The 21446-nt window shown below is 45.6% G+C and overlaps 6 protein-coding genes across 6 annotated transcripts; 3 read left to right on the plus strand and 3 right to left on the minus strand.

Moving 5' to 3' along the window:
• The first annotated feature begins 3100 nt into the window (after positions 1–3100).
• Positions 3101–5155, plus strand: F5Y00DRAFT_225634 (uncharacterized protein). Its single transcript, XM_048006193.1, has 4 exons — positions 3101–4147; positions 4211–4383; positions 4467–4855; positions 4929–5155. Exons 1-4 carry the CDS (start codon positions 3737–3739, stop codon positions 4988–4990), a joined length of 1035 nt encoding a protein of 344 aa, XP_047869089.1. The 5' UTR covers positions 3101–3736; the 3' UTR covers positions 4991–5155.
• A 172-nt stretch (positions 5156–5327) lies between these two features.
• F5Y00DRAFT_257819 (uncharacterized protein) lies at positions 5328–6173 on the minus strand (the record flags this gene model as incomplete). The annotated part of the gene is made up of 4 exons (XM_048010611.1): positions 5328–5446; positions 5501–5749; positions 5806–5935; positions 5982–6173. 4 exons carry the CDS (start codon positions 6171–6173, stop codon positions 5328–5330), a joined length of 690 nt encoding a protein of 229 aa, XP_047869090.1.
• Positions 6174–8581: 2408 nt separating this feature from the next.
• On the plus strand, positions 8582–11050 carry F5Y00DRAFT_225635 (acetyl-CoA synthetase-like protein). The gene is made up of 2 exons (XM_048006194.1): positions 8582–10642; positions 10702–11050. The coding sequence occupies exons 1-2, from the start codon at positions 9023–9025 to the stop codon at positions 10786–10788; spliced, it is 1707 nt and encodes a 568-aa protein (XP_047869091.1). The 5' UTR covers positions 8582–9022; the 3' UTR covers positions 10789–11050.
• A 461-nt stretch (positions 11051–11511) lies between these two features.
• F5Y00DRAFT_271627 (uncharacterized protein) lies at positions 11512–12246 on the minus strand (the record flags this gene model as incomplete). The annotated part of the gene is made up of 1 exon (XM_048012835.1): positions 11512–12246. One exon carries the CDS (start codon positions 12244–12246, stop codon positions 11512–11514), a length of 735 nt encoding a protein of 244 aa, XP_047869092.1.
• A 1057-nt stretch (positions 12247–13303) lies between these two features.
• Positions 13304–15410, plus strand: F5Y00DRAFT_225637 (uncharacterized protein). Its single transcript, XM_048006195.1, has one exon. The coding sequence runs from the start codon at positions 13857–13859 to the stop codon at positions 15060–15062; it is 1206 nt and encodes a 401-aa protein (XP_047869093.1). The 5' UTR covers positions 13304–13856; the 3' UTR covers positions 15063–15410.
• Positions 15411–15459: 49 nt separating this feature from the next.
• F5Y00DRAFT_271630 (uncharacterized protein) lies at positions 15460–17275 on the minus strand. Its single transcript, XM_048012836.1, has 3 exons — positions 16903–17275; positions 15999–16840; positions 15460–15949 (listed from the first exon to the last, which is right to left on the minus strand). The coding sequence occupies exons 1-3, from the start codon at positions 17224–17226 to the stop codon at positions 15580–15582; spliced, it is 1536 nt and encodes a 511-aa protein (XP_047869094.1). The 5' UTR covers positions 17227–17275; the 3' UTR covers positions 15460–15579.
• Positions 17276–21446: the final 4171 nt, after the last annotated feature.

Raw genomic sequence — 21446 nt, forward strand, 5'->3', positions numbered from 1 at the left:
TATATGATTAGGCGGAATACAAGCAAACGCAACTTCTACCGTGCGGGTCGACCTAACTCTTCAGCGCGCTATAGACCCGTCTACCGGCTGGGCCTCGTGTCATCGTCCAGGCTTTCTACCAAAGCAGCACACAATAATACCTGCAGTATACTATAAACTACGAGTCGATTGTCGTCTCAGTTCAAGATGGTCGGCTGAGGCCGTGTCGGTGTTTCGGAACCGCTGATGCTTTACTTGAAGAGTATAATAATATTTAGCGTTATTGAAACAACCTTTCGACGAGAATCCGATTATGTTATCATGGATGGTAGGATGTGCTAAATGCGGGAAGGCAATAGATTACACGGCTAGGAACAGATAATCTAATTTGTGTTACTGCACAAAACGTATTCGTTTGCTGTTAATAAGTTAATGCAAATCATTATTCCATATTCTCATAAACGCCCGAGAACGAGTTGATGTTCTTACATTACGGAGCTGATAGTATATTGGAACAGACTATATGACCGTACGTCTCAGATATCGTATTCTTATACAATCATATTCTTCACACGCTCTTGGGTACCACGCTAGAAGAAACTATACAGCGTGAATCCTCCTACGGGCAAAATGTTGCTTAGAAGCTACCGTTTGCGTTTACCATGGTCGCCTCCAAACCGATTGTTCTCCTTTTATGTTCCCCGCATGTCGTTAGCAGAACCACGTCTATCTCCTGAGCAAGCCGAATTGGTAGATATCATCATGAGTGGACGTAATGTATTCTATACTGGCTCAGCAGGATGTGGAAAATCTACAGTCTTAAAGGCTTTCACTAAAAAGCTACGGGACCAAGAAAAGACGGTTCATATCATCGCTCCCACCGGACGGGCAGCCTTACAAGTTGACGGCTCCACCATATGGTCATATGCTGGATGGACCCCAGACTCGATGAAGGAAGGCATAGAGGCACTTCTCCAGGACTCGCAAAGAAAGCATTGTAGAGAACGCCTCGGGAATACCGATGTTCTGGTTCTCGATGAAATAAGCATGATTGAAAACTTCCACTTTGAGCGGCTTAACGCAATCATGAAAAAGATCAAAAGGTCTGATATGGCTTTCGGGGGTGTCCAGATAGTCGTCACCGGAGACTTCTATCAACTTCCGCCTGTGCAACCCTTTCGCTTTTGCATTAAATGCGGGAACGAGATGATTATAGATCGTACGGAGGGGTTCTATACGTGCAAGGAACACGGCCGCTTTTACGACCAAGATAAATGGGCTTTCCGAAGCCAGGCTTGGGAAGAATGCAACTTCGTCTATTTTGCTCTAAAATCAATCCACCGGCAAAGCGATGAGACATTTATAAGAGCCTTGCAAACGATCCGAGTTGGGGATCCATTGACATCAGATCAGACTAATTTACTCATGAGTCACCCATGTGATACAACAGATGCAACTAGACTCTATGCATCGCGCAATGAAGTATGAGAGCTAAACCACAAGGAGTTCAAAAAACTGCAGACGGAGAAGTATACATACAAATGTGTGGATGGCTTCTCGTGGAATAAGAAAAAGCATCCACATCTCAAAAGTAAGAATCGCCGAGCAAAGGACAACTCCTTGCTAGCACTCAGCCAGCATCAATACGAGAGTTATGTTGAGCTAAAGCAAGGCATGCTCGTTGTGCTGCTTTATAATCTAAACTTGAGTCTAGGACTCTGCAATGGCAGCCAAGGTATTATCTGTGGGTTTGAAAGATTCGACCCTACGAAGCCCTTGATCGCCACGCAAAATAAGAGAGATACCGATCCTACGAAACCGCTTGAAGAGATATTAACTCGTACTGATTCATATCAAACCTACAAGTTCATAAAACAGGTCGAGACGAAAGTCTGGCCGATCGTCAAGTTTCACAATGGCCCAGTACAAGTAATTGGACCACATTGCTCTACAACCTGCTTGGGTGATGAGAAGCCATACAGCATCCTCAGCCGTACGCAGATACCGCTAGCCCCTGCATGGGCAATGACAATCCATAAGAGCCAGTCGCTGACGCTCGACCGCGTCGTAGTAGATCTGTCGAAGGCATTTGTCGAAGGGCAAGTCTACGTGGCCTTGTCGAGGGCGAGGAGTCTAAAAGGCCTTAAGATAGAAGGCAGTCCGAAAGACTTGACGGCTGGAGTAGGAGCAAGTTCAGAGGTACGAAAGTTTTATGAAGAAAAGTTTGGGATATGATGTTTTAAACAACCTATTGGATCTCTAGCGTTGAAGCCAAGATACTATATGTGCTATATAGTAATGTAGCCTCAATAAGAAACTAGTTGATATCGACTAGTCCTCGTTGTGTATACCTTAGGGCTACTGTCCGTATAAAGCAGCTATTTTTAGCTATAATAGTGTCCAGCGTTTCGATATAGTGTAACCTTGGAGAGTAGGTAGATATTCAGAAGGCGTTGGGTACATTTAGCGGTACGCATTATGTCGGCGTCTCCGTGTGGACATAGAACCACTGGATACGTAACAGCAACTGACGGAAAGAGCTAGCTTGAAAGTCGATAATATGGGTGTTGCTCAATAAGGTAGGTATGTACGTTATATTACCTGGGTTCTGCCACTCGTTCAGTACGAGATTTTTGATTTCTGATACACATATAGAAGTTGAGAATTAATAACTTGCACATACCTATAATACACATAGCCTGCTGTCGCCTGAATTCAAGCCCTATAGAGACACGTGTAGATCCTTAAGACGCATTAGTGCAGTCATAATGCCTTATTAGAATCAAGAAAAAAAATCTGACCAAGGGGACGGGCCGATAACTCTCAATTAGGAATTGTCGTAAGTACACCAAGTTCCTATAATAAAATCTTGGGGAGAGCACATGTACCCTTATCAGATTTGGAATCTGTCCCCTGTGACGATCCAAACAGCGGTAGCCGAACAAGGGTCAACTCATGCATCTGATTTTATCCGGGGAAACAAAAAGCATCTAAATAGAATGCCGAACCAGGTTATGTAAGTCTCTATTTCCACTGCCGGTACTACACAATCCGGGGTGTGGCCTATGTATATGACAGATGCTAACGCGCCAAGATCAGATGTAGACACATCCTATTATCACCTGACCATTGATCGGCGATCCGAAAACGTGCCATTCAGCTGCCTAACTAAACTATATCTGATCATCACGGAGGCCGGCCTGTGAAATCTTGCTGGTTTGGTGCTCTATTGGGTGTTATCTCTACCATAATGGTAGCTAACACAGCTGGTCTAGAAGTAACATGTCCCCAACTGCGATTCTTGGCGTGGTAAGGCGAGGCGATTCTTGGTCCTTCTGTCAAAAGTTAGAGTCGCCATCGCTTAACCCCCCACAGTCAGTGACATCCAAATCTTAGGTCAGGAGGTAGCCAGCGGAAATACTCGCAATATTCCGCTGCGATGTCAGGTACAACGTGACAATCCCCCTGTCTATCCCCATACCGTGAATGCATATTCGCGGCTCGTCGTTTCCCATGGGAAAACAGGACCAGGGGGTGATCTCGGCTATATTCGCGATATTAACCGCCATGCTTTTATACGACGGGATCCGTGACGGGACGGCAGCAGCATGCAAAAGGAAATGAAGAAAAATCTCCGGGGAATCCTGAAGTAGGGAGATTCGTTCACCCGGCCACAAATTTAAATAGACGACGAGTCCCGCGTCGTGACAGCGAGCCTGAAGAAGCATCTAAAACGATCGCCTTCGCTCTTCTCAGGATGCAGCTGACCGTGAACTCGCTCGCCGCCGGCCTGGCGCTGCTCACGCCCAGTGCCCATGCGCTCCTCCGTTTCTCGTGCTCGCAGCTCGTCGTCGAGCGTCTCGACCCGCTCGTCTTCCCCGGCGTCACGGGCTCGCCGCACGTCCACCAGATCATCGGTGGTAACGCCTTCAACCAGTCTATGGATTACCCGCGCATGGATATCCCAAGCGAGGCCACATGTACCACGTGCACCTTCGCCGAGGACTTGTCCAACTACTGGACTGCCGTCCTCTACTTCCGTGCCCGCAACGGCACTTTCAAGAGGGTCCCGCAGATGGCAAACTCCGGGTTCGAGGGCGCAAACGGCGGTATGACCGTTTACTACACGCCCAGCTACAACAACGGCAAGGTTACTGCTTTCAAGCCTGTGAGTAAACCACCCACATATCTAGAGATACAACCTAGAAGCTAATCGCGAATCTACTTTTAGGGCTTCCGAATGATCGTCGGAGACCCGTCATACCGAACCGAGGCCCAGGCCAAGAAGTTCCGTCAGCTTACTTACACTTGCCTCGACAACATCCTCACCCGCACTGGTGAGACTCTTGATATGCCAAAGAAGGCCTGCAAGGCCGGCATTATGGCTAACATCCGCTTCCCGACGTGAGTGCTTATTGCCAAACCAATCCTTCGCCTCCTGAAAAGAAAAAGACCAAAAAAAAACCCCTATGCTGACCTTTTCAAAGCTGCTGGGACGGCAAGAATCTCGACTCAGCCGACCACTCGAGCCACGTCGCGTATCCCGCCAGTGGTACCTTCGAGAGCGGCGGTGCCTGCCCCTCGACTCATCCCGTCAAGATTCCCCAACTCTTTTACGAGGTCATCTGGGACACACGCGCGTTCAACAACCCCAACGACTGGCCCACCGACGGCAGCCAGCCTTTCGTCTGGTCCTTCGGCGACCCAACCGGATACGGAAACCACGGCGACTACATGTTCGGCTGGAAGGGCAACGCTCTCCAGACGGCCATGGACTCCAACTGCAACATCAACTGCCCTCAGCTCAAGACCCAGTCCATCTCGCAAGGCAACCAGTGCAGCAAGAAGGTCTCCGTCAACGAGGAAATCGACGGCTGTAAGTAACGCCTTTATTCCCCCTAATTCCGTGCGTATCCTATCAGATAAAGATTCTAACATTTGGTATCTAGGGCTCAATGAGCTTCCCGGCGGGATGCCTGTCACTGATGCGACTGGCAAGGTCCTCTACTAAGCGGACAGTGTTTAAATGATAGTGGTAACAAATGTATTTAATAACTAGAAATATTAATCGTTTCGGTATAATGAAGACCGACGTGTAGGCGCGATTTTGTCAAGACCACGTCTAATACTAGCAAGATAGTCTAGCAAATAGACCCTGAAGCCATCAAAGTCTAAACATATGATGTTGGTTCATAATAATTTATTCATCTTGGCCTCTATGTGCTTTTAATGTACACTATAAAAACGTCGAGTCTCTTATACCTTAGGTATATAACCGGCTTGGCTACTATAGACACTCGCTTCCTAAGGCATGGAAAGGCGTGTCATGGAGGTACATGCCCCGAGCACTAGAAGTTTCCAAGGCCGTGAAAGGACTCGAATGCACTCCGTTGTCGTTCGTCAAAAGGGTCATGGCGCAAATCGGTATAGGCTCCAGAGTCCTTGATTGCGGCGACGAGCCAGGGGTCTAGAGTGATATGTCAGCCAAAATTAAATTTGAGTGAAGGTTATATTGACCTACACTCATAATCGTCGCCCACTTTCATGAGAAGAATGTCCCATTTGCGCGTGGCGATCTGGGGGCAACCCCTGAGAGTACCTTCTGAGCTAGCAGTGCAATCATAGATGATCATGGCATCCCATGCACAGGTTGAATTGCTTTCGTGTGGTCCCTTGAGGAATTTCAACTTGCTCCACATGGAGCAGAGGAAACCGGTAGTGGCATTAAATGTGCCCCGTTTATCTACGGGGATAGTGATCTTGACGTGGGCTAGGGGCACGTTAGCAAGGGCGTGTTGCATTTGTAGGAACGGAATAGGAGCTCACGTTCTTTGTTGCGACGTCCGGGGGTGAAGAAACAACCTTTAGGTAGCCCTTCGTTAATACGAATTTGCTCTTCATTTGTGACGAACAGTTCCTTGCCGGACCTGACTTTCACCTCCCACGTCATGGTAGTCTATAGGATGTCAGAAACATTGGATAAGTGCCGTGGGAAGACTTACGATCTTGCGGAGGTAGCTTGTGTGGTCGTATCCGACGAAATCGACAGGACTGCAGTTGAAGAGCTCAAGGTCTCTTCGAGAGCATGGTTCGAAGCCCATCCAAAGATAGGGGTAGGCGGCTAACATTTCCCTTCCATGGACAAGTCTCACACGTACATCATCGTCCTCGCTAGTGGGCTCCTGTCCTGCCATGACGTCCAGATGAACTGATATGGAGATTCGAAGGGTGCAGGTGTGGGATATCTATGTTTCTAGTTGAGTTGTAGAAGTTACCTAATGGAAGCTGGAATGGGGTTGGAGAGGAAGATGAAAGTAGGGAATAGGTAGAAAAAAAGAAAAGAATTTTTTTCTTAAAAAAATAGATGACTTTGAGGATAATTTCTATGACCCCGGGTGTGGCTTCCTTTACTTAAAATCAAGCAAAAGAATTCGAGAAATACGGGGCTTTGCTGTAAGTTGCTAAGTAGATGGTACCTAATTATGACCACGATAGACTAGTACCTTAGTAAAAGCCTTGTGAACTAGAATCATGACTCCATGGCTTTTTCTTACCGCAGCTGCCAACAATTGTGGTATTGGGAGGCTAAGGAAATAGCACGCGAGGTGAAAGCTTGGTGTAGATTCTTAATTCCATAGTCCAAGAGCTTCCCCTTGAAAATGTCCTTTTTAGTCATATCTTCACTTCCGCACCATCTAGTGACACGATCCAGCTATGGGGCTACTGCTTGCGTAAGTTCCTTTGAGATACATTATCAACTAAATGTGCTGGATTGGGTTTATATCGGTAGATTGCTTATGATCTGTTTGTGCTGCGTAACTCGAGGGGATAATGGTTAACCCTGCCGAGCTATCAGCTGGCAGACACCAGGCGAGTTTAACAGGATCGGGGGTTCGACGGAATTCGGCAGTCAAGGACAAGTTTTGATGGTTATCCGCGTGATGAAACTGGGTACCTCTTATATTAACATATCGTAACAAACAAGCACACGCTGCCTTTCATTGAGCGTTCTAACATAGTATCAAAGCTACTCATATTTTCCAAGGGGTTACTTATAACCCGATCCGTGCGTGTGCTTATCTTCATGATATTTAAAATGCATATAGTAGTTGCATTTGAGGATAAATCTTATGTACTTGTCAAACTAGAAAACCTCTTGCTTGGCTTATCACATATACGCTTTTGTTGTGTCCATCTTCATATACCTTGTTTATCCAAGTTTCCAACTGCAGATTCCTTTCAACTAACCAATATTTTATTCAAGATATACCTACGTAAGAACTTCGTAATGCTCAAATACAAGTTATCTAGAGATGGAGAGGGTTTTGATGGTAGTATAAACTATGATTGATACTTACCTTTTGTCAGGGTATAGTGGGTCAGGGTGGCTACAGGGGTCTATACGAGTATATAAGAGGCGCAAGACGCCCTCGTCAGAGGTTAGAAAGCCAAGCGTTACTAAGTTCAATACAATTACTACTTAGTCTACCTACCTTAGACATTCACTCTATGCATGATTCACCTCTCTAGGGCATCCAATCCTGACACCTTTCGATAACATAAGCCCAGTACGCTATAGATAGATTTAATCAGGTGAAAATATTAGGCTATTATTTCCTATTTTTTTTTCGCCATGAAAGGCGTACGTGAATAGGAGAATATTGTTGCAAAGGCTGCAATAATAGTGGCTGACACAACTGTTTAAAACTACAAACAATAGTCGGTTATTGTATACTAAGCTTAGGTACCTAGGTAGGTAGGCATCTGAATCTAGCGACGTGACACGCGAAAGCTAATTCTAAGCCAAACAGATAGATTGGTATTCATGATAACAAGCGAGATGGGTCGGATAATTTTCCGTGGCTTGCTTGTACGCGATGGTAAGTATCAAATCGAAGGTGTAGTTAGCGAGGTGTGACACCGGACTTACAAGATCGGGAAAAAAGTAACGCTCAGCTGGAATACAAGTAGACGTCATGGCTTTTGCGATTCAGATATTGTCTTAGCTGAGTAAATAGAGTATTGGCATCTTGTATCGACTTCTCTCATTGTATCCAGAGCTTTATAGGTATAAGTAGAATGAGAGTATTGCTCAATTTAACAATTAAACCCGTTCTCTCATTGCATTGGAGAATTACTAGAATCCTGAGCCGATGGTTATGCTTGTCTTACTCAAACGACGTACATGGTGTCTATATATATATATATATATATAGTGTAAGGTTACACATATTGTCTCAAGAGGCGCGTCGTGTCGGACTGAACGTATGCTAAATAGACCTCAGAGGCTCAGGTTCTAGGTTGGGATATCAATGCAAATAAATCGCTACGAGGAACAATCCCGACGAGACGATGGAATTATGAATTGTGAACTATAAATATGCCGAGCTCGGGGTAGGTATCTACCTCCCCTGCTTTGAACAACGATGTAATAGCTAAGTTAGGTACCTAGCATAGGAAAGAAAAGGGGGCCAAGCCTCGGCTCTTAACTACCACCCCAGCATTTTTCTCCACTGCTTCCAGGCTGATTTGCGGGGATGGCGTCCGAAAAGGGACCATTTCAATCCAATCCCGTTCGTCACTGTCACTGTCTCTTATAATCCTTACGTTCTGGAGCCAATGATAAGGCACCCGTAGCGAAGAAGCCATGGCCTGCATCACCACGAGCTATGGCACCAACGAAGTCATTAGTTCGGCTCCGTATCCGCCGCGCCCGAGCAAGCTCTATATTAGGTAATGTGATTCCTCTTATACGCTTATACGTGAATATGCAACTCCGTCTTAACCTTATCTACGTCTGTGAATCACGACAAATTGCGAGCTCTAAGTCTTCGTGATAGTGTCATTTTGATTCAATACAGCTGCCTGAATCCCCTCTTTTCGGGATAGTTCGTTCGCGGGGCGACGGAGAGCTGCTACTCCAACACTATTTCAAGGAAGACACCCGACACTTTTTGACACTCCATAAGGAAATCAATTCGGATATTTTAATCGCTTCCAGCTACGTTTCTTTCTTGTCATTCTCGCGATACTTGTTCCCGCCATGGTTCTTGAATCAAGATGGACAGTACCAATACCGAATTGCTCGGTACCAAAATGGGTATTCGGGTCCTCCTTCGACTCACTCCCAGATAATCCCCAATTTATTGATGTTGACCGCCCGGAGACACGTTTCATCACCCAATCTGACTTTCGGCTGTGGTCGAAGCGGCTGGCCTTGGGATTAATGCGAGCAGGTTTGAAAACTGGCGACCGCGTACTCCTCTTCTCTGGCAACTCGCTCTTCACCCCCGTAGTTTTCATGGGTATTCTGATGGCAGGGGGGGTTTTCACAGGCGCTAACCCTAGCTTTGTCGCTCGGGAACTTGCTTACCAGCTGAACGATAGCGGCGCTTCGTTTCTAATTGCAGCCGACGCTAGCATGGAGATCGCCATAGAAGCCGCTGACAAGGCCGGTCTTCCGAGGAGTCGAATATATAGTTTCGACATAAGCGCTCTTGATAAGCAACCGGGCAAGGCACGACTCGGGACTCAACATTGGACTTCTCTCCTCGCCCCTAAGAACGACGCAGTCAAGTTTGACTGGGCTGAACCCGCCGATGCGAGAACGACAATATGTGCTCTTAATTACAGCTCAGGAACGACAGGTGTGCCGAAAGGCGTCGAAATCACACATTATTCCTATGTCGCGAACGGCCTCGGGGTTAACTATATGGAGCGACTAGATCCCGAATATGACGAAAAGAAGAAACGATACCGTCGTCTGGGCTTGTTACCAATGTATCATGCATACGGTCAGACCTTCTTTGTCTGCAATTTTCCGAAAGAAGGCGTTCCAGTATATATCATGTCTTCGTTCAATTTTGAAAAGATGCTGCAGTGTATCGAGAAGTTTCGTATTGACACTCTGATGGCCGTGCCACCTATCGTGGTCCTACTTGCCAAAAGTCCTCTTAGCCGCAAATATGATCTCAGCAGCCTCGAGAATATAGGCTCTGGTGCCGCACCGCTAGGGGCCGAAGTCAGTGATGAGGTCACTAAGCTTTGGCCGGACGGTGCTTTGAATCTCCGTCAGGGATGGGGCATGACGGAATTAACGTGTTCAAGTACAAGTTGGCACCCTAAAACGACCGGCAAATCCGCAGCCGTGGGCGAATTATTGCCAAATTGCAAAGCGCGTATCATGAGAATCGACGGCTCAGGCGAGGTCACCAAAGCCAACGAGAGGGGCGAGGTATGGATTACTGGTCCTACGCTCTTCAAGGGCTACTGGAAAAAGCCAGAAGCTACCGCGGCTACTCTTCATGTCGATCCAGATGGCACCCGTTGGCTGAAAACCGGCGACGTTGGGTTTGTGGAGAAATACGAGCCGGGTGGACTGCTTCACATCGTCGACCGCATTAAGGAGCTCATCAAAGTGAAGGGTAATCAAGTAGCACCGGCCGAACTCGAGGGCGTATTACTCGAAAACAGAGGTGTCCGCGACGTCGCTGTCGTCGGCGTTACGATCAACGGCGAGGAAGTGCCACGTGCATACATTGTGCCAGACCCCGAGGCGAAACAGACGGAGCAGGAAATTGCCAAGTGGATGGAATCTAAGGTTATCAACTACAAGCGGCTACGAGGCGGTGTAAAGTTTGTCGAGGCTATTCCCAAGAATCCGGTAAGTCTAACAAGATGTATGTGCTCGAAGAGAACTCCACGGCTAATAGTTACATGTAGTCCGGCAAGATCCTTCGAAAAATACTGAGAGACCAAGCAGCGGACGAAGTTGGTGATAGCAAACCAGGAATGGCGAAGTTAGCCTAAAGCTGAGCATGCGTAATAGCGAAGATATTAAGTTGTTTTTTCTTAGAGATGCATATAAGAGTGTAAAAGGGATTCAATGCTGTGTATATGGATCCCTCTGGGTTTAACAGATTCACGATATCTAAGAAACTCATGAGGTATATTATGAGAAGCTGCTTCTCCCAGCGCAGCCGTAGGGGCGCATTGGACCAATGCATGCTCCTTACGATTTTATACATAGGTACCTAGGTATTTAATTCAATGCGCAGAATTTGAACTGCTACACCAGTAATATAATGGGTGGGCATATAAACACTATTAGATCTGAAGCTTATCCTTTGGCATTTGCCTCGAAACGCAAAGTCGAATGAATAGGTACTCAGCAAACATAATCACTCGGTACTTAGGTAGGTACCTACATATAAGATTATAGCAGAGGAAACAACATTATTCATACTAATCGAGTGACTATTAAGAGGCTTATCCCTTAGATAAAGGAGTGTCATATGGTCACATTGTCAGATTTCCTCGTGGGAGGCTATTGTGCCTAGCTTTTAACTCTAACGACTCAGATCTAAGATAAAGGGGCTACTTTTAATATATTGATATTTTACACTACCCTCTAATAGATATGCTCTAGCTCATGATTAATAGGAGTAGGCGCCAATAGCTCCTTCAGTATATCGTATAATTTTGGCTTCGTATCAGTCACTTAGTTAATTTAACCACTCCATGTGTTCTATATTATTTTCGAGACTGTGCCACCCCAACCTTCCTCCTCCATACATGCCCGTCAATTCCACCCTCGATGGTAAGAGGATTATCCGGCTCATCTGGATATCCATAATGGCCCGTGTGGTCTGATCCAGATATCCAGCAGCGGCGCATGATATCATCTGCCTCCTTATGGAAAGCTTGGACCCCAGGTTTTCTTTGAATCAACGGTTGCATATTCTGGATAACCCTATAGAGCCAATAGCGGCGGCCTCGACCGTTCACTATGCTGTAAGTGGTTACTTCGCCAGTGCGATCCACTTGGTACACAATGTCCTGTAGTTTGACGTTATCCTCACAGCGGCGTCCGGTCAGATATAAGCTAGTATTACGAAGTTTGTCGAGATCGTCACTTGGGTTGCCGTCATCGGTGAAGGCACGGAAAAGAAATAGTTGTGGCCCGCCAGATAGACCGCTTCGGAACGAGCCCTCACATATTCCAAGAGTTATCACTTTACCGCTCTGAAGCTTAAAGGCAATCTTCCACGGGTTAGGCATTGGAAGAAAACGATCCCTCGATGGCAGGGCGTACAACCAGACGCTTTCCACAACTTCTTCCCAGATGAGGGGCCAGGCATCAATTGGTGTGGAGGGGGTGAGGCCGAACCAGAAATTGACGCTGAAGTTGTATGCGGCTATGTCTAATTCCTCACGCGAGCATCGGGTGGTAAGGTGGTCTGTGACGTACTTGAGCTCTGTCTTCATCTTGGTACAATATTAGTACGATTTAAGGTGAATTAATGTAAAGCGAAGTTAGTGTTAGGTAATTGGATGTATTAGTAGGCAAAGTGTCTTGATTCCGAGGGCAGAGTTAAGTTAGGCGTTAAGCTTGCAGTTAGACTTATTTTACCTAGCTTGAATAGGAACCGAATAAAACGATATTTAAACGGCATAGACCTGATAGCTGACTGGGGAATTGTTTCCTATCAATATTTAACTATGTTGTAGTTTAATAACAGCACTAATGAATGGAATTGTTAAGTATATAATAGTATGCATTATGACAAAGAGACTGTTGTTGAGGTGTGATACAAATCTCAATGAAATGGAATTTATTTGAGTTCTTAGACTAGTAGTCTTATAGGATAGTAACTATCAACTTAGATAGGATCCAAAGCTAGAGTTCCCTTAGGTAGGCTTAGATGTATTTATAATATGATAACTATTCGTATTGCCTCACTAGAGTTAATTAATTTTGCTGTAACTTAGGTACATAGAAGTGGTAATTAAAGAAGGATTGGTGCTCACTCGAATTGCATATCGAGTACTCGACCTACTATTCTAAATAATACGAGCACTTACAGATCTTGCGATAATGTACGTTTCTATTTATTTTTAAGATCGTGTATAAGTCTTATTCACTCAAGTGCCTTACATAAGACAGTAATGGGGTTGTTTTTACTTTTGATTGCTTCTACTAATTATTGATAACTATTAATATGTAGTATTATAAGTCTATGTAAATCTACTTACCTCTACGTATTTATGGCAGGCTACAGTTGTCAATATTGACTACAACTACAACTTCTTGATATAAGAAGGTAGGTACCTCTTAAATTCATCACAATAGACAATGTGCGTATACTGTCTAAATATACTGTATATGCTACGCCAATACTACCAATCGAGAGTAACCTTCAATTGATTCGGCTATATGGCCCGAGCGCCTAACCCTTTTCGACACCAAGAAAAAAAAAGAAGCCGGCAATTCGAAGCGCTGTAGTATTATTATGTTGACGACGCATATGTAATTCGTATACGTCGGAGACCTGCAGTGCGTCAGTGCGTGCGCGTTTATCATTAATAGGATGATAATCCGAGATACGTAATCTGATTGCACCAAAAAAATAAAATAAAATAATAAAGGTTGATTCACAGATCGATCGACAAGACAGAAACACCGCGGGAACGGGAAGGGTGGGAAGGGTGTCAGTCACATCATTCAGCCCACCGATTATTCCTGTTCCTGTTTTTTTTCCCCCCCCTTCTCCCGAAAAAAGAGGCTGGGCCAATGGATAGTGGAGACAAGAATCGCGTACCCAACCTCCCCTATGTACAATACGAACGGTCTGACTGTCATAAATCTGTCAATTTTCAATTGAATCGACACCGCTTCTACATAACATTTCCCAATTTCAATTCCAATCCCAATTCCAATTCCAGATTACTTTGTTTGTTTGTTTCGTTTTTTTCTCGCACTTGCGATAGCCACCAACCACCAAACTACCGAATATACCTACATCTACATAACATTACATACTGTACATACATCATTATACATACCGCCACGATTTATGAAATGAAATGAAAAGGAAATGAGTAGTAGTACATCTCGTCATCGTACCACTATGAATTCACCTTCCTCTAGGCCTCGTCCACGCCAGGCCCAACAACAACCACGTGATTACGAAGACGCAGCAGCGGCGGCGGCAGCGTACCACAACAGCGGGAAAGCCCCGCGCTTCGATAGTCACGACGACTTTTACAATTTCCTCGACAGCAATCGAGGTCCTATGTCCGGCCCAGGTGCCAATCCACCACCCCCCAGCGCAAACCACGGTGCTGCCATGCAAGGCCAACCCTCACAAATCCCCCCGCAACAACTGCAGCAACAGCAACTTCAACAGCAACAGCAGCAACGTTTTAGCCAGGGCAGCCAACCTAACAGCCCGTCGCAGAGCAGACCGCCGTTAACAAATTCCTTTCCCCCGCAAGGAGGAAACACGCCGAACCAATCGCGGCCTCCGTCATATTCAGGCAGTAGCCGTTCCGAAGAGATGCTCGTAGCAGACCGTACCAGCAGCGACGGCAGAATCCAGCGCCAGAATGGCCGTCGCACCGGACCGGGCAAGCCCGTGGCAGGGCCGCGACCACCAAGCAGCTCAGGCGGATCGTCCCCGCCCCGGAATCCAGCAGGATACCCGTCCAACCACCCGCAGATCCAGCAAGCCCAAGCCCAGGCCAAAGCAGCAGCAGCAGCAGCAGCAGCTTCTTCCGCCTCGACGTCCGACCCCAGCCTAGCAGTCCCCAACGCCAGCCTAGGCGCGTCCATCCAGCGGCTCAAGAGCCCCAGCGTCATGGACTGCGTGCTGCAGCCGCTGGACCAGAAGGTGCACGAATACGCCGAAGTGATGCACCGCGAGCAGGACGAGATGGACCGCCTAGACGCCGAGATCCGGGCGCTGCAGGAGCGGCGCGCCGACGCCGAGACGCGGTTCCTCGAGGCCAAGAGCAAGCACGACGACTACCGACGGCAGTACCTAGACGTCGAGCGTGCTATGCGCGGCGACCCGCTACCCCCTCCCACTCCGCGGGAACTGCCTCAACAACCGCACCAGGTGCCGCTGGCGCGACAGCAGACGCGGCCCATGAGTTTCCAGGACGATGACGACGACGACGACGACGAGTTCGCGCCTCCGCCGTCGTCTCATCGCCGCATTAACTCCCAGCAGTCATTCGGGCGGACCTCGCAGAAGATGAAGGGGGGTCGTTTCCGGTTCAGTTTGTTTGGGGACAAATGAACCAACCGGGAGTAACCCGGTTTGAAATTTAATGCCTTGAAAGATATATCAAAATGGAAAAGAGAGGATGATTGGTGTATGTAATAAAGATGGATGGACGTAGGTAACCTAATGATTTATGCTAACGTCTTCCACTTCATCAATGTAATATGATGGGGGATAATGGTAACGACAATTAGAGCATGGGGATGGGCGTCGTGGGAAGTAAATTTAAACTTTTTTTCAGGCCCTTGGCGGCTGAGACCCCCTCTATGTATGCTACACCTCGAAGATGAGTGTAATTGGATTCGGAACAAAGGATCGGGGAATATGAAAGCTATCAAATAATATACTTTTATCTATTACCTACGACCTAGGAACATCATACATGCTTCATTTCGTGTCAAGACCATGCCAGCTAAATCATCCCCCTCTATAAGCTCGCTGGCTGAACTCAGCACATACCAGAACTCATCTAGATCCCCCAGATACCCCTCCGAATCAGCCGATGCTGTCGAGGCAACTTCGAATACATGCACTACCACTCGACTCCCATAATACAGAGTCTTTCGAGCTGAGACGACCAACCGAAAGTCAGCGTAACGCGTGCGTATAGCAGTTGTTCTTCGATATCCCTAAGCGCAACGCTATCGAGAACTGTCAGGTCTTCCCACGATTGCTCCACGAGGTTGGTTTCCGAGTCATCCCCGATTTGTATCTCGTTCGATATGCCTCCAAAGAAAAGTTGGGTCCAAGCATCATCATGCCACACGAGCTTACTAGCCGTAATCATACCGCTTTCGTCAATCATTGACCCGATTATACGTGGGTTGAGTGCCAAATCTCGCCGCGTATCGCAATTCTTGCAAATTGCAACGGGTCTGTTGGCGTAAATTGGAATGCCGCAGCTGAATAGATATTTAGATTGAGCAAGATGAGATGTACTGTTGGACTCACCACTCAAAGCAACAAAAGGAACGTTTCCGCCACTGTTCCATCAATCCCATCTCGAGAATAATGACATTCAATTTCCCAGTGAAGTCGAGTCTCAGCTCAGGATTGCGCACCTGATCTTCAATATCGGCGATCGTGAATAATACCCGGTTAGGGCCACGAATTGCACGATTAATATCCCAAGTATTATGAGGGAAGGGGATGTGTACGCTCTGCTTCTTGCCCATATTCTTCACTTTATCTCTAAGCCAGTTGGCATCTGGAAAATCAGGATCCACGTCGACCATTGAGGTATAACCAATACCAAGTCCAGAGTGTGGACCGTCCTGTCGACAGGTCGGTTTGGATATAAGGAGAATAGTTTGATTTGGAATCCAAGTTTTGGCCGAGGGAACTTTATCCTGCCACAGCTTCAGGACGCAAGTTGCCGTATCGTCAAAGATGCTGACGTCCACCATATCAAGATCACACTGAAGTTTTTTCGAATAGACAGTTCTACGCGGTCCAACGCTTCTTACACAGACAAGAATCCTACCCTCTGCCATATCGTATCCGGTAGAAAGATAAGCCTTTAAGGTCATGAGAGCAGGGAGATAGTTATGCTCCTTTAAGTTATAGTCTAAAGGACAGCGCAATATACGGTGGCCATCCGAATCGGGAGGGTCGTTATGCAGGGCAATGTGTGTTGCAATGTTGCGGCCGGGATAAATCTTAGTAGATGATGCACAAAACGGTATGTTGCCCGTACCACCCTGAGTTGAAGCAGCAATAAAAGTCGCCCAAACCGTGACTCTCTGACCAAGAAACAATTGGTAGTCGGATGCTTTCATATAGTAGAGCTTGACCTACAAGATCCATTAGCGTCGAGATATGAAATAGGTAGGTCACTAAACTTTCATAGCCATACTGCAATAGCCCCTGATCCATCAGACACGACAAGAAAATGATGACCTTGCTCTTGGGGGTTGGTAGAAAAGTTTACAATCCTCCCAGAGATTTCATAGTTAAAAGGACCCGTCTGGAGGAGTGAAATGGGACATTGTTCGTATTCTCGTGGTGGTTTCCAGGGTCGTGAAAGCGGTTTCGTCACTACCTCTACTTCTGATGACGTGAAACCATCCCCCGGGATTTGAGAATCTGAGGAACCATTATTTACGTCATTTACGTCTTCGAGATTGAATTGTACTTCCCTCGAGTAGAAGGTCTGGATGGATGGGAAAGAGGTACCCATATTAACGAAATCAGCTTGGTAAGAGGTTAGGAGGTAGGTATCATAAGAATTGATGAAAGGTGTCAATGTTATTCCTTTTTATGATTTTTCTAAAACTTCTTATGTCGGTATAGATTTGGTTTGGCAGGTGTTTCCCACCGATCCATTGGAACTTCCTTATTTCATATCCTCAGAAACGCACCTACTTCATTATCATTTTCTCTAGAGCACGCTTTAAAGTTTAGGTTCCTACCTTAGACCAAGCACCAGTTACCTTGAGTAATCTCAAATCTCATATCAATGAGGTATGAGGTAAGTGCCTACGTAGCAGTACTTAACTTAAAATGATTTCAATTAAGGACATCAGGCTTCCTATTATCTACAATTGCTATATTCCCCACGCAATCTTCCATACCCCCCACTATTCGATTCATTTTTCTCTTATAGCTGTCTCCCTAAGAGCAATGTGCCTTTCGCCTATCATCACAGTAGCTATTTAAATAGCTCAAGTATCAATATTGACACGTGCCTGTTACTACGGTTCTAGACTCTAGGCTCCCCTTTCGTCGGGTGGTGGCGAAGATGCCGAAGTAAACAACACACGATTGAAATAGTTGAAATATATTGAATTCTTATTTGTCCAGCTACCTTCAACAAATCCAAATCTAGAACTTTTCGACTGAGCTACCTAATTAGGTATCAACCCCTAATGTTGTCGTACGTGGTCTATCTATTTCGCAGATCCACACCTTCCTAATGGGGTTGCTGCATACTTCGGGTCACATTGCATTGATGTTATAGCTTATTTCAACGACGAAAACTTTTGTATCTTTATCATTAAGACGAGTTATCGAGACTCTTTTTATAATATAGAGTTTCGTCGTTGGCATTGGCATGGTAGTTGGTGGGTAGCTTAGAAGACGGCCAAGGCTATTTATCCAATCAGCCCAAGGTCTTATATTAGACGGTGATACCGGTAAAGAATAAGGCTAGGCCGCTAGGGCGATAAAAATCCTTAGGGTGACAAATCATAGTCTTTTCGGGCTTGTACTATGATCTCAATATTGATTATTACATAGACCCCTTGCAGGTTATATTGTAGAAAGTGGACGGACTTCCGGACAGTAATTACATAAGATCAAGAACCCGAGAAACGAGATATTTCATAGATATATACTTTCTAAACTAAGGTAATTGAAATAGCCGCAGGTAGATTAGGTACTTTAATAAATTCTGTTTTGGCCCATCATTCAAGTTTGTGGGGATAGCTTCTTTATTCGCTTCCTTTTTCGGCGATAGGCACTAAAGCTGAATCGGTAGTTACAGTATGATACTAATAGCGCTAATGGAAAAATAACCTCAAATTTTCTCATGGTTAAAGCGGTAATGTAGGTAATAGAATTCCCTAGGAGGGTATGAACTGATTATGTGTTTTTAAGAACGCATTGCATCCACGGCGGTGTGACCTACTTAACCTTAGCTGGTTCGCTCAACACCCCCTCCCCCGATATCGACATTCCGCAAAGCATTGCTGTTGTACAAGCTTACGGCCTCGTGCCTGTGGGGTGTAGTTGGTCATGTCAGCGCTACTTTAAGCTTAATTGACCATGGGGAACCGATATGGGGAAGATTCTGACGACATCATCTATTCCCATATGTTGTGTAAAAGGGGCTGTGAGATCTTTGGGTTATGTGATGGAGATCGATCCTCTAGGTTTTGACGTAAAGTTTCTTACTCTCGACGTTAGATATCTAGGCACCTTAACCCCAACCCTGGAAAACATATAATTTACATAAGTAGTATAAAGTACTGGTGTTATTAGAGCGCTGTAGTCGCAGGGCCAAGAATGTAAGGATGCTGAATGTGTTTTCATAACCCTTTATTTTCCCCTCTTTTGACTTATAAGCTTGATCAACGTGGAAGATCCAGTTCGCTAGCTCATAATCATCGCGTATTAAGATGATCTAAAGTCGTGTCGAGTCTAGATCGAAGTCACGCGTATCGTAAGTGGAGCATTGAGAATAATAAGATAGGCATTGGCATGGTGCTAAGCTAAGATGATTTAATAAGGCCACTAATTCAAATCTTTCTGACTGGAGCATCATCCATAGGATTCACTAAGACTCAAATCTAAGTATCCAACAACAGAACATGAAGCTTCACGCGGATTACCATTTCGGGACTTCCCAATGGCAAGGAGAAATAATTTCGTCATAATTGAATGCGCTATATATAGAACCGGGATAGTCAAGGGAGGATATATTAAAGCGGAGAGATCTATATACCTAGGGCTTATAATTGGTCGAATATAACGTAACGAGACGGTTGCGTGGTATTAACCAACCAATTTTAAGAGAAATGTAATACGGTACAAGCACACACTTTTTCAGACACCTAAAAAAAGGTATAATACAAATATGTACATGTAGTGAGTTAAGTTAGTTTCACCACGTTGTGTGTTTGCGTACCACAGTGAGGACAATAGCGGTTGTTAGCAATGGCGAGACGCAAGCTTGCCGAATTAAGTACCTACAGCAAACCATACATTTGACAATTCAACACGTTTTTTAGTCCTGCATAAGGAGGTCGACTCGGGCTTCGTCCGTCAGATACGCATGTGGATAAAGTACCTAAACTTAGGATAGGCTAAGCCGAACCATTGTGTGTACGAGTTTTAATAAGGGAAGCACCTGATGAAAGCATGGCACGTGCAACTATCAATTGCGAATAGACATGAACTAAGAAAGAAACCCCAATAAAAGGGGTTAATTTTGAAATTAGAGGTCAGGGAAGAGGCTAGTTAGTAAGTCGGTAATAGACTCGAATCTTTCGAGTGTACCTACATAAGAAAGACAATGCTAAACAAAAGTCCACATGGCCGGGTACCTACCCTAAACGATACACTAAACGGTCTTCGTTAACAGTTCCAATCAGTGAAACAAACGTTAGGATGCGACGTAGATCTGGGGCCAATCTGGGGTAACTAGCGGTGGTTAAAGTGGAGAGGCTCATTATCCTAGTCTATTTCTAAGCGTATCAACGTCATTCCAGTGGAAACTAAGAAGTTCCACCAAAGTAGCCGAGCTAGTGTAGCTGTCCCTCGCTAATACTAACGTGCTAACAAATTTTTTTTTGTCGCATACAGTATAGAGGTAGGTATTACCTTGTTAGTGCCCGAGGGTAATTAGGTGTGCTACGTACAATACAATCTCAAGCCTAGGAAAAGGTCTTCTTCACAATTTACCTGGTGTACATACTCCCGAACCTGCAGGACAACTCCAAATACGCCAAGCTACTAACACGAATTAAAGAGAAAGAAAGAAAACATCTCATTACCGACATCTAAGCAATCAGTGCATTACAGCAGCCGAGAAGGGCCAGAATTGCGGCTTTTCTGGTTTCCATACTAGTATCTTTTCAGTCCTTCAGTCCTTTTTTTTCTCCTTCTCTCTCTCTCTCTCTCTTCTCATTGCACATTACACGTATACCCTTACGCACATACGGACAGGACATATACCAAAGACGCAAATACAACACATACCTAGGTAGCTAAGGTACACACGAGTCTTTGTGCATCCGTTTCCATTCCCCATTCTCGGGCATCTTCCCGCTACCTTCCGCTATCCTTTCTTTCTCCCTCGGACCAGGTCATTGTTGCTCACCTATGGCGGTCGCGGGGTAGGCAGTCTTGTCTACCTCATTTACGAAGTACAATACCAAGCTTCAGCTCTCCTCACCGCCACCATATGCAACTTTCTTACCCTCTCTTTTTGCCTCCCCTCTTCGCTCTCTCTTGCTACTCTTCGTCTTACTTGGACATCTCTGGCCATTTTATAATTTTATACACCCTTTGGTTGATATGTGGTTAAACCAACACCCCCCTGGAAAGTTGGTCTTCCTTACTCCAATTACGGCTCCAATTACGGCCTCAACGACAATTCGTTCTTAACGTCCCACCGGGCTGCACTTATATAAGCAACAACTGATTGCAACAACTGATTACAAGCCGACCAGTGCTACATGATTTTATTCACTTAATGTCCCCACGTAGTATAAATCTAGGAAGCACAATCGCCTTAACCTTAACGGGACCGCTTCGGTCAAATATACTATAACCTATAACCCACGTCCTCTTACGTCCCCTTAAAGGCATCTATCTCATCTCCTCCAAGGAGCGGATACGTTGTTCTAATGGCCTTGCCAGAGGTACCTAGTCGCAAACGACATCCCCATACTAAAT

Source organism: Daldinia vernicosa (genome assembly GCF_022497035.1).
Source record: "Daldinia vernicosa strain CBS 139.73 unplaced genomic scaffold F5Y00scaffold_4, whole genome shotgun sequence".
NCBI classification, from domain to species: domain Eukaryota; kingdom Fungi; phylum Ascomycota; class Sordariomycetes; order Xylariales; family Hypoxylaceae; genus Daldinia; species Daldinia vernicosa.